General features: G+C 35.4%; 1 protein-coding gene across 1 annotated transcript in view; it reads left to right on the top strand.

Annotated features, from left to right (window-relative positions):
- LOC115445954 (desert hedgehog protein B) overlaps window positions 1-13320 on the top strand; it is a 44833-nt gene extending 31513 nt beyond the window's left edge. The window contains 3 exon segments of the mRNA XM_030172479.2: window positions 1815-2076; window positions 10307-10449; window positions 10657-13320. Of these exon segments, the coding sequence (XP_030028339.2) occupies window positions 1815-2076; window positions 10307-10449; window positions 10657-11124 (873 nt within the window). The 3' untranslated portion in view covers window positions 11125-13320.
- The last annotated feature ends 816 nt before the right edge of the window (window positions 13321-14136 follow it).

Raw genomic sequence — 14136 nt, 5'->3', positions numbered from 1 at the left:
TCGTTTGTGGTCTCCATTGCCCGTTTAATATTAAATATGTATATATAAGTTGTATACATAACTTAATTCGGAGATTTTTAGACTCTTTGTTTATGTATATCATTACCTATTTATAGAATCTAAATTAAAAAGAAAATACTTATTGTAGTGTCAACAACGTAAAGAATCTAAGAATAAAGTTATGGAACGTTGAAAATAAATCTGATTATGGTTCCTTAATATCCACTTACTATTTTCGTTTCATTTCAAATAATATTTTTGTAAGTCGATATCAGAGGCCGTTATCGTGCGAGGAATGCAAGTGTTAAGATGGGTGCGAGATGGTTAATTGCGCCACCGATGTGTTCCCACGTTTAAATGCACCAAGTGTTTGGATAAACGTTTAGCATTCGATTGTTTTAGTGCGGACCGAGACGTCTGCTGAGAAACAAACATTCAGCTTCCTGACCAAACCATTCCCCGCACGTCGCGTTGGCCGTCGATCTCACAAAAAATTCAAATGCTTATAAATTCATACAGATCGATTTTGGAGGTTATAACATAATATTTTTTTTATTCTGAGAATTGAAAGTCATAAAATTAAGCGTAAGTTTAGTGACGCAGTAGTTTTATAAAAAGCCGTCCTCACCTACAGTAAAGCATACTTTGCAGTTCTGGATTTTTTTTATTGGCCTGTTAAATGTTGGTAATTATATACGGTGCTTCAAAGTATCTGTTGTTGTGTGTGATGGAATACGTCGACCAAGCGGGGCGCCCGGCTCGGCCCGCCCGACTCTATGCTTGATTCGTTACGTCAATCTTTAGATTTTTTCACAACGAAATCTGCATAGAGTGAGTTGACAACGTGGCACAAAGCCGTCACGCGGCGCACTCCGCATTGTCCACATTTCTTTATAAATATTGTGACATTTCCTTTATTCGCCCCGCAGAGTTATTTTACAAACAAAATTGTGTCGAACCTTTTGTATGGCGTGTATTAATTTGATTTATTCTTGAACGACAATATGTCCAACATCCTGTTGTGTAGAGGCGGCGGCGTTTGTAAATTTGTTAACACATCTATTGGGGTTTTCTTCGTTAGCTGCAAACAATACCTTTACACAATCGTCGGTTTATGTTATTTTTTTGCGAAAAGTTGGTGATAAAGAACAGTTATTCCGATCAATTGATTTATTATTGTTATATGGTAAAACTAAACACATAAACCAAATGAATCACATTGCTAATAAGTATATTAGTATAGTTGAATAGATTGTTCAAATTGCTATGCAAATATTGATGGATGCTAACCAATTTAATACTGATTAAATATTAGTAGAAGAAGAACAATAGCTTTAATGTTGATTCACATCTTGCTAATTGCAAAAATACATCGACACTATGAGCTCAATAAATTTGTTATTTACTCGCATGCAAATATTGTCACAAACATTTTAAGAGACGGAAAATCCTTTTCAAAGCGTGACATTGATATTATGGCTTGAATTTAAGACTGTTTGTATACGGTAAGATTATTTACACAGTCACAATATATTTGGATAAATGCGGTTTCCTCTCACGTACTGAACACATACTTATTTATATTTAATTGCATTTAGTTAAGTACAAAGACTATACATAAAATGTATTTATATATTTACATTAATAGACATGTTGTAATGTTTATAACACGAATATTTATTCTATAAACTCCAGTTCTATGAACTAGAAAATTTAATATAAATAGGCAAGCTATACTACACAACATATCTTATATAATTCCTTGTTCTTCTCACAATATAACGATAAATAATATTATGTTTAAATATTTCCAGAGGTGTAAAGAGAAGTTGAACACACTCGCGATCAGCGTGATGAACCAGTGGCCCGGCGTGAGGCTGCGAGTGATCGAGGGCTGGGACGAGGAGAACTCGCACTTGGACAAGTCGCTGCACTACGAAGGCCGGGCGGTCGACCTGACGACCAGCGACCGCGACCGCAGCAAGTACGGCATGCTCGCGCGCCTCGCCGTCGAAGCCGGCTTCGACTGGGTGTTCTACGAGAGCCGCTCTTACATTCACTGTTCTGTTAAAACAGGTGTGTATTATAATTTAATGTATTGTCGTAGACAAACAATAGCGTAGGAGAATCTTGCTTGCGTAATAAATCGATTTGTTTTGGTGCTGTGTTGAAAGAACGCGATTGTTAAATATTATATTTTAGATAGGGTCAAAAATGTTACTTGTTCAAGTGCTGGGCAACGTAAAAGCACGCCGGAGGATTGATCAGTGGGAAATACTGGGATAATTGAAACTGAAACAAAATTAATACAAATAATCTTGAACTACTGTTTTTGAAGAGGTTGGATATACTTTTTAAAAATCTTATAAAAATATTAAATAATAACTACAACGTCAATTCGGTGCAATAAGAAACAAAATAATACTATATAATTGAAACTGGTTAATAATTCCTCGTTCACATAAACACGCTATCTCGTAGAGCGTACAAGTGCGTTTAAGTCTTTTGTACGGTGTCGCACTGCACTGCTCACTCCTTATTTAGATATTTCGCTTTCAATGTCCCATTCACGGAAAGCTATTGCGTTTATTCATGAAACGGTTCGATTACTAACATAAATTTTTCTTTTCATAAAGATATGCATATATGTATTAGGTTTGGCGCTACGTGTTTAAACAACTGTGACACGGACATTTTCAAATGGGAAAACCCAATTATCATTACGCTATGAGTACATAACTGTTCAGTGTGCAGGCCACGGGACGGGCCAAATATATAGTTGAACTTTACAAGAAGAATGCATCTCAGACAGCTTCCCGCGCCCGCGCCCCGGCGGTGTCGATCAAACGGACGAACGAGCCTCTTGTTAATGTCCGTCCTTGTCTTGCAAGTGGCGAAACCTCTACCTGTCCTGCTCGTGCGCGGCCGCATCGCAGCCAATCCCCCACTTCTATAATTACACCGGTGATTCAATGGCTACTTATACCTATATATATGTATACGGCATAACGATGAGAGAACTTTATATGTATGGCTGTGTTTTTAGATATTATAGAAGCATTCCGGCGCACTCGCATGGTTTTAATTAATTTCGCAGATGACGCTTGTAAGAGGCAACATTAAATTACGGATGAAAATATCACATAGATTGCGTATACGAACGTAGTTACTGCAAAAGTTCAATAACACAATTTGTTTAGAAGTCAATGGGTTTAATGTAATTGAGGAATATAGTGAAAGGAATTTTGTATTTATAGTTTCTTGTTATTTTGGCAGAATAAAGTCACCGCTGTCATCAGTCGTACGTATAATACCTAATTCAACAACGTTTGTTTGAATTATTTAAACATGGTATTATATTATATAGGTTTAAATTTTATTAATGCTTATTTAATCATATTTTTGTTTTTCACAAAGATCAGAATTCATAATCTTTCGAGTGGCAGCTATTAATGCTACATTAAATTTAATTACTGTCACAAACGAATTTGCAATAAAAATTAAGCTTAATCGTAATGGGTGACAAAACAAATTGTAAATTGCCGAAATGTATTTGAGACCGTCCCAAAACGATAAAAGGCAATGGTCGAATCAAAGTGAGCCAGTGCGGTGTGACGCGGTTCCTTTCTGTTCGGTCGCAGGTGATTTGTTTGAATGTTTATTCATTTATTCCGGCGTTTTGTATCGGCTTGTTTTAGTATTAATTTGGATCTTATAAATAATTAATGCGTCGTGTAGTGGTGCGGTCCGTAGTTGTGGCTCTGTTGGTCGCGGTCAAGGACGCTCTGCGCACGAGCTTCCACTCTTTCTTGCGTTCAACATCTGCGCTATCGGGATATAAAGCTTCTCATAATAGTATTCCATTTTGATTTAATTAACAATAAATTCCAGAGTTTTACGTACAGGAAAGATGGCTCTAGAATTATATTGTTTTCACTTGAGTAACAGTATTATTTATGTACAATATGAAAAACCACAGAACATTATAATCTTGAATGTAGGGCACAATATTCATACGCAAATAACATCGATGGCCGACAATATTCTAACACACATGCATATGACTTTATTGGGTTAAATTTTGTAAATACTTATGAACCCATTCATTTTTCGCAGCATTACTATTTCTGATCGTTATAAACTCTAACTGTGAAGTACGTTAACATATTAATACCTATATGAATTGATATTTCTCTTATTCTCACCAAAAGGAAGGATTTTAAAAGAATGTTACTGAGAATTGTGCGGTACTTATTTAAAGTTTTGATATAAATAGCACTTCCATCAGCCCGTGGGGCGTTAAACAGAGATAGAACATTAAACGGCCTATTACAGGCTCGTATATTAAATTAAAGTATCGCACTGATCGTCTCGGCGCCAATAAAACTATGTTGAGTTTTTTGTTTTCTGATTCTGATTAATTAGTTTTATTGGTCGAATTTCATTGGTGTTTAATTAATTTATAATCGTTCCAATAAACATGCTTAATATTCATCGAATAAGAACATCCTATATAATAAATATCAATGGGATTTGTGTGTTATTAATATTTATCCTCGAAGTTATTGCAAGAAGTTTAGGAATGGAATGTAATTATTTTTACAAAAATTTTAAATTGTATGGGATGCATTAATTTCTTAAAAAAAGTTGCTTAATGACTACGTTTTTGCTCTAAAACTAAATCGTTAAGCGTCATATTCGCTCCTTTTTGAATGGAAAAATGAATCAAATAGTATTAGTCATCATGCAAATATGTTTTTTCGTCGTATATAAAAACCAGCATTATGACATAGCGGCCACGAAATTATATACAACAAAGATGTTCTAATAGTGAAAGTTGACCAGTAAGTGTCGACCGAATGTTGCGTAATATAAACCGACCACTCGTATAATATGATACCTTCCTTACCTTAACCTCCTTTGATAAAAGCATGCGCGTACAGTTCAGTGCTTTCTTTTACTACTGATTTTTCTAGAAGCATATTCGAGTTAAAACTTATACAGTCTTACTTATAAAAATTTCGCAGAACTATGCTTAGTTAAAACACAAATTTACTCGATCAGCTGTAAGTCAAAACCCGCCATCTTGCCTCTTAATAAGGTTTAAATTAGGGATGATGTTTTTGATAGCTATTTAAGCAGTTCTTAACTACCTTAAGAGGTGGTACACTAAAACAAGTTTATAAGTAATACTGATAGTGTTATAGTATTTTTTTAAAATGAGCAAGAAATTACTTTGAACCTGGAAGTACAAGTTCCGTCAAATGAAAAAAATCAATAAAATTTATATTTTACGAATAACTTGTGCTCATAGGACGACGTGAATGTAATTATTGATTCGTCGCTCAGTCCACGTTTATAATCTAGAATGTAAACTTTGAAGCGTATTCGTGTTCTTTAGATTTATTGTATTTATTTATACGATGTGATAATAAGCTGTGTTAAGTTCATTCAATTGTGAATAAGCAAGTTTTTGATGGTCTACTGCTGCGAATTAATAAAGTAGGAATCAATTTAGTATAAGTAATAAAGTTCTGTTCAGTTGATTTGCATAAAAATAATAAATAAAAAATTGGCAAATCAATAAAATAATCTCCTTTATATCTATGCGAATTGCAACGTGTGAAAAGTAACATTGTCGCTATTTTGAATAGACCAAATAATCAAAATTTTATTTAATGCGTTGGATATAAAATTCAAAATTGTTTTAGTAAAACTTGAATTACACTAAGTTAAAAGTTGTGAGTTAGTCTTAGTTACTAAGGTACTTATAAACCAGTAATATTCAGTCCACAGTGCACTCACATCCGTTTCATTGGTTAGTATTCGACACTAAATCAGAATCAGCAAGTCGGGATATATCATTTTCGTAATAACTAACGTGCATTAATATTGTGAAGATGCGCTATCTTGTCTACTTTATAATATTTATGAGTTTTATAACGCAACAACGACTGCCGCGAGCCCTTAACTGCGCATTCATTATAAAGACTTCAACGCATTCAGTTGTTTGACAAGTTTCATTTTAAAGTTAGTGCTATTTACAACAACATAAAATAGCATTAGCAATTTATCCATATATGCTGCTATAACGATTTTAATACATAATAACGAGTTTGTTTAAATTACTTTTATTCAATGTACGTTGGGATGATAGGTAATTCGTTTTTAAAAGTTTTTATCTGATGGTCAATGTGACTAGTGCTACTAAAGACTTTTTTAAACATATTTGTATTGAAATATTCAAAGTCATAAAAAATAATCCAAAATATAATTCATGTAAATTTATTTTAAATATGGACTTCAAACTAAATTATTTAAGCAATATGAATTTAGTGTGTCAAGATTTTCAGCCTTGGTGTAGCAAAACAATATCACATAGCAAAGCAATATAATTTTATTTAGAAACCACACTATATAATTTATATAGTTCTCAATTACCGATATGTAAGGTCAGGACGAGCCAAAACAATGGAACAATTCAAGTTTATTTCCTTGCGCACTATCCAGTACTACCAAAAATCTTTACCTCGCATAAATAAATTCAATAGCTGTAATTCTAAGAATGAGTGTAATATGACGGGCATTTTGTGTAGTAAAGTTGGTTTAACACAGAAGAGGCTCGCGGTAAATGGGCCGTGACAGTGGGTGACCCGGTCGTGTCACGACTCGCTGCAGCCTAGGCGCTCGGTCGCTCATCTGTGGGACATTTTATTGTTATTTTCATTACTTAAATATCAGCCCGTTTGAGTTTAAGCATAGGAATACAATATTACAAAATAAAAACTTTAAAAAATTGCCCTGATACATTATTTGTTTCGTATTTTAAATGTAGCCTACTCATTATCTGTTGTCTTAGTTCTAAAACTGATTGCAAACATTTACAAATAGATAATTCTACATCCGTGTTTTCAAGTTAGACAAAGAATATGGAACGTGTTCGAAATTCAAAGTGAGTTCCGTTTCCCCATGAGGCGCGAACGCTCCGAGATAGGATAGAAGCGCGAGTGAGCATGTCGCGCTCGAGTGCTTGCGGGGCATGCGTATGCGTGCGAAAGCCTCCGTTGACACATGAGACGCCACATCCCGGAAGGCTGCGGCTAAATTCCCGCTCCGTTCCCACACCTCCACTCATTTGGGTTTTGATTATAAAGTTTAAGGACCTTAGAGCGATGCCCTATATCTGTTGCATCTGTATCACCTTAGTGAGATTAGATTTGACAGGTCGGCTTGATTATGGAAACACTGCATTATAACGATATTAATTTATTATCTCCTAATATAATAAACTGTTTTTAGTAGCATAATAAGTTCCGGATTATAAAATAATTAATGATATTCCATTTTGAGAAAATATAATTATAACCGTATTATTATCAAACGGTAGAGTTACGCTATAGTCTTGTTAGCCGCCTGAGTGATCCAGCTTGATCAGGAAAGATCCATTCTCGTACAGAAAAAGCAACATTGTATCAAATATTATTATTACATTTCTAGTAGACAATTTTACCGGATGCTCAACAATACTGACACAAATAAAAAATACATAAGAATTTTACTCACCTATCAATTGCCATCATAAAAACCACATTACACATTCCTCTAGAGAATATCAATGACCGAAGTTAGATTTTCCCACAATTTAGCTCGTTATAGAATATTGCTCAGTACCTTCTTATCATTTTTATTGCTCGCGTAAATATAAATAGCGCTGACGTTATGATCGTTTTGAAGGCAAAATCTTGTGAAATAGGAACGACACTCGCTCTTAGGAAAATATAAAATGATATACATGATGCATTCACGGGAACTATTGTCAATGCTATACTCACGCGAGTATGAATCTTCAGTTCGAATAGTCCGACATAACTCGGAACATCAATATTTCTGACTTACGATAATCGTATACAAACATACATAAATAAATATTACATTAGGAAGTCAGCATCGTTTATTTGTTATTTAAATCATTTCGCTACTACACCAGAGTATTTGACGGTTGTGCACATTGTGTGCCATAAATTCTGTTCAGTTGTTGAAAGAAATTCATACTGTAAATATGTGTAGATCATTTGTTTAAATTTGTGAAAATATTTCGAGTTCCAAAAACTCTTTAACGTATCTTTGTCTACGATTGGTATATAATTAATTGTCGTTAATATATCTAAAGTATTTCAAGGTTTTTTTATGTTTAAATCGACGTTATTTGCCCAGTGTTCACAACTCGACTACGTATTTTGTTTTGATAATGCACATTTCTTACTATGTGGTATATAAATAGGTGTTCATCCAGACAAAACAAATCCACCACACGTTTATTTATTTTCTTATTTTACTTTGGAAGATACAGCGAGCGTTCGCGCATGATTCATAGCGGGTACGGTTTGGCATTTGCATGACCACGCGTCGGCTAATTGCTATTCAATGTGCGATATAAATCAGGTACAGTTCTGCAGATCGGATGCGAGCGGAGCATCTTGATGACCTTACATTGTTGCCCGTAGATGGGGGTTATCTACACCGAATTAGCTTCTTTTGTGGAACGAAAAACTATACAACGCGTGTTCAGCTAGTATTCCATTATATATATTGATATAACCGATTATGTGCGAGTACGCCTCATGTAGCGTGGGAGTATAAATTCTGAAAAAGTGAATGGTTTCACTCGCGCGTAGTCAATCCAGGACATAAATTATGAATAGTGTCACGTGTGTACATTTGTCGAGTTGGTAATGTATGGTCACGCGTGAGTGCCGACTGCCGCCGGCCGGTGGGGCTCCGCTGCTCTGCACCGCCTAGCTCTCCCGGTGGTCCAAGCGGGGCGGGGTCTGCGCGGCCACTCGGCTGCGCCGGCGCTCTGCCCCCCGCTCGCCTCGTCGCCACAGCGCCCCTCACACGAGCCCGCGCCGCTTATCGCCGCATCTTCAGCCTAATGTTACTTACGTCACTATGAAATTATACATTAACTCATTTTAAAGCTTTATATTCATTCAATGATTAAAAGTTTTCATGGAAAATCTAACAATATTTGCGATCAAATTGTATAAGTATAATAATTCTTCTATCATATATTATAAGATACATGTGTAAGATACGTTTCGTATGGTATACGTATAAACCAACCCATACAAATATAAATACGTTTTGTGTAGACGAATTGTGAATAAAATTGCATCTAAATGGCGTTTTAAAAGGTAAAAAAAAGGTCTGCGTGCTATTCAATATTACGTATCTACGATGTATCCACCCGACAACAAACAAAATGTTGACAACGCGCGCTTGACTTTGAACGAAATCTAATTTGTGCGGTTATTGTGTAATGCGATCTGGCCGGGATTCGTGGCTTTAGGAGCAGCTTGAGGACGGGATCGACGGAATTTGTCGGTCGGTTACACAACAAATCAAAACTTAACGAGCTCTCGCAAACCATACCGGGACTTTTTGCAATTATACTTTTTGTCGTGTTCATTTGCGCGTGTGATTGTGCCACCCACTGTAATTGTTGTAAAGCATGAAGATTGGGCGGCGCGTTGTGTAGTTAAACTTACCTAACACGTACTAACACATACAAATTGCGCCAGTACGTAACCACTGGAAAAAACGTTTCAACGAATATTACTGGAAGTTAATAATATTTTTTGTGAAGGCTGACGAAGCCAAAGATTATGGACAGGTACAGTTTAAGCTGGACAAGGATTTAAATAAATACTATTAGATAATAAGCTTACATGTTTCAGCAAATCGGGTTTTGCGCCCCTCGTTTTTACATACAGTTTTTTGACGTGTAAACAAAGCGTCAAAAGAATTCGCAAAACGGATTGAATTAGTTTATCTAAAGTTTAAAAAAGTTTGTCTTGAGGCTTAGGCGCTGGATCGTATTTCCTAGAAATGTTTTTTGTGTGTTGTGAGTTTCAAGAGATAAATGTAGGCATGCCCGTGAGAGCGGTCAAGCGGCCGGCGTGGACCAATTGTGTTTGTAGTAAAAGACAACGTAAACTCCGCTGGTATACCTACAGATAACCCCCGGGAACGACCACTCCGCGATTCCTTTTGTTTCGTATCTTATCGGATTTTAATTACGAGCGTAGAGAAATCTCGTTATACCTTAAAGGGATATGACTGCCCACAGCTAATTTACTATCGTTTCTGTGCGCTTTTATGTTAGCGGGTTTATGTTATTGCCTTTGTTAAACTTGTGTATGGTTGTTATCCATTGTTAGTTAGATACTTTTTTTGAACGTATTGTGTAGAATTAATTTGTTTCTTTTTTGAAACTTTATTATTTTTAAATCAATTTCTTTTACAGAATCATCAGTAGGAACGGGGGCTGGGTGCTTCCCGTCCGGCGCTGTGGTGCACACAGAAGAGGGTCCTCGACTCATAGACACCATACAGAAAGGCGACCGCGTGTTGGCAGCAGATGATAACGGAAAAATGGTTTATTCAGAGGTTAGTAGCGCTCACAGTAATTTATATTTAAAATAAATAATTTTTACGTCTGTAATCATCCATCACTATCGTTTATTTCAAGTTTCGCAATATGAACAAATTAACAATAATATCTATAATTTTATGAAACTTTAATTATTTATCTTATTGTCAATAATCAAATTCAATTATAGAAATTTTAATATTTAACTTTTTCTTAATTTCCAGGTGGTGACATTTATTGACCGAGATCCAAACGCAACTCGGCACTTCATCGAGGTGACAGCTGAGAACGGCGTGACGATAACGACCACCCCGTCTCACCTGTTACTCCTTGCTGCCGCTGACGGCTGGCGGGAGTCGTTTGCCGCAAACGTAGAAGAAGGTGACGTCCTCTTGACTACGGGGCAGGGAGGAGTTATGAGGCCGTCGAAGGTCGTCAAAACTCGTATGGTGAAAAAACGGGGTGTGTTCGCCCCTCTCACGAAACTTGGTACAATAATAGTGGATGATGCCTTAGCGTCGTGCTACGCGCTCGTCCGGAGCCACTCGCTCGCGCACGCCGCGATGGCTCCCCTGCGGTGGATGGCCAGCTGGAGCGGTTCTACGGGAACAGCCGACGGTGTACATTGGTACGCCAACGCTCTGTACTCGTTCGGCGACTATGTGCTGCCGACGTCGTACAGGTATCGCTGATGATGCGCTCAGTGGCAGGACGTTCAACCGAGCAGCATGTACACACAGACGGCGCGCGCGGGACGTGCACGAGGACCCTTGTAAATAATGCTTAGTGTAAATAAACGTGAATCGGACCGAATACGAAAATGTAAATATCGCTCGCGAACACTTCAATGTTTTCTATATTACGAAGACGACAACGATTGTAACTTATCTTTATAAGAATTTATTTATAAAAATAGGTTTAAGTATCATTTTTGCAAAACACGTATTGATTATTTAGTTAACATTACGATTATTTGTAAATTGTGTCGGTATTGTTATTCTGCACAATGCAGAAATACTTAAATGTATGCGCTTATGTTCTTTTAAGTTACTGTATAAATAAATATTAATTGTATTCATTTTAGCGAATTTGAGTGATCGCTTTTTGATATGAAGTATATTTTTTGATGCAAAACAGTATTCAGTGTATATGTCGGCGCAACGCGCGACGGTGCGACGTTCGGCGCACGACGTGGCCGACTCGTAACTCGCGTGTCGCGGCTCGTAACCAGACATTCCATGACTACTCTTCTAACTACTTACACACATTACAAATCATGAAAATGTGATCACGGTACCTAAAACAGTGCCTTAAGATTTATTATTTATTGTTATTTATAAGCTAAGTGTCTATTTATGAATTGACGAAAATATTTAGTTCTAACTTATTTTTTCTGTTCATTGTCATCTTTTTGATTTACTAAACGCCTTTACCTATTTATTTCTCTATCTGTCGATCGTTTCTTTCTCTTAACTTATTACTTGTACTTACGTGTAATTACTAGCTTTGAATGTTCCTTATCTGTGCATGACTGCGTTTTGTACCAAGTAACAACAAAATGTTTCGCACACGGAGCAGTAATAGTATATTTAGATATATAGAAGTTAAAATGAACATGTAACCTGTTTAAGATATCCAGTGCTATAAGGACCGGCGTCTTATTTCATATTCGCGTTGCAGTTGACGTCGGCTTTATCTGTAGATCGTATTAAAGATCTTGAACTGATGTAAGGGTTCCTATAGATTGAATTTAGTGGAATATAATATGTGAAAATCAATAACATTTAGTGAATAATGTAGAACAATGTGTGTTCTCATAATTAACATTTTAACTTGCACTTTCGAAAGCATATTGTAGAGAATTCTAACAAAACTTGTAAGTACCTTAATAAATAGAAAAGCTTTAACTAATGTTTTGACAATAGGATTACGCCATAATAATTGCCATATTATATGTTAGTTTTTAAAACTAACTATTTCGCTTTTAGGCCTCAATTTATCCGTAAAAATAGAAAAATCAATTTGTCCTTTACGAATTACATTTAATTCTTTCATTTGTTTCCGTTGTTTCTGTGTCTCTTAACGATTCTTGTGTTTTGGTTACATTAACAGAATATATTCTGACCCGAAGGAGTGAAATACCTACGAAGTATTTATATATAAAACTTAGTCGCTAATAGAAAAACTTATTTCTATGTGTGTTAAGACAAAATGAATAAATTTATATACATATTATTGTCAAGCCGTTATGTCCTAGGTGATCTAAATGCCCTCAAATACATCGGACAAGCACTTATTACATACCTATATACGTAACATCTATATAGTATATAGATGGACGAGTACACTTTATTTACATTTTTCATCATTGGATTTATAATATTGGCTGTTTAAATAAAAACTGTGGCTAAATTAATCCCTTTGTCTTTAAGCAGTATTAAACTAACGGTGTATAGTTAAATTATTCAATCAACTTACGTCTTTCAAACCATGATCATTGTACATACTTCACTATAATTTCTTTACCTAGTTTATTTATAAAAATCAGAGCAACTGAAGGAATGATATTTTCATATATCACAATGAAATTGGTTTTGCTATAAAACCATTATTAAAATTTATTCTTTGTGCTATAATTGACGTATTTTATTACTAAAACCTATTGCTTTGTGTCTTTATTTATTTATTGTAGTTTTCTCGTAGGTATTAAATATTAGTCTCCTGAATGGCATCACGGTATTATAATGTATTTTAAACCTTCTTATAAAGAAACAAAAATGTTGAATACCTACATGTAATTCGAAGTGCCCACAACAAGGCACATCAAAATATTTGTCATATTGTCAAGATTATAACGTCTAACTAAATAAAATGTTGGCTTCGTGGACATTTAATACGTTGGTTTTATTTCTTTAAATTAAATCCTAACTACTCTTTATTGTCAAGCAATGTTATCAAAGAATTGCATTGGCTGATTACTAATTGTTCAAAAATTGTACACCAATAGTTTTTAATGACCCAAATATAAGAAACTGGTTACACAGAAGAGGTGAAGAAGACATTATAAATGTGCAGTGTGCACTCAGATTTTTTTTATAAATATAAATGACAAAGTTTTGACAAGTTAAAATTCTCGAAAAGCTATATTAATATATAAAGCTGAATAGTTTGAACGCGGTAATCACAAGAACTATTTAACCGATATTTGATTTTTCTTTCACTAATAGGAAGCTACGTTACTCCTGAATGCTATAGGATATATTTTTTCCTGGAAAAATATTTATCCCGAAAAAACTTACTCACTCGGATGGTGCCGCGGGCAAAAGCTAGTCCTACATACATAAAATATTGGACACAACACGTAATAAGTAACAAATACTATGTAGGTCATATCAGAGTCACGTTCATGAATGAATACTAAATGTGCGTAAGAATCATTTATAAAATGAATGATTATATAAAGCATAGTAAATATTGTCAAGATGTACAAATTGACTAAAGAACGCTAGCAAAACAGAATTATGAATTAATAAATGGTAATGCTGTGGGTAATTATAGTCAAAAGTTACTTTGACTAAAATTATCCACAGCAATACCAGAGCATAATATACATAACTATATTAAAAAAAAAGCGGCGATAGCCTAGTTGGGTGTGGAACGGACTGTCGAGACGAATGTCCGCAGGTTCAAATCCCAAGGGCACA

The sequence above is a fragment of the Manduca sexta genome, chromosome 20 (assembly GCF_014839805.1).
Source record: "Manduca sexta isolate Smith_Timp_Sample1 chromosome 20, JHU_Msex_v1.0, whole genome shotgun sequence".
Classification (NCBI taxonomy): Eukaryota; Metazoa; Arthropoda; class Insecta; order Lepidoptera; family Sphingidae; genus Manduca; species Manduca sexta.
This window is presented reverse-complemented; position numbering and strand designations above follow the sequence as displayed.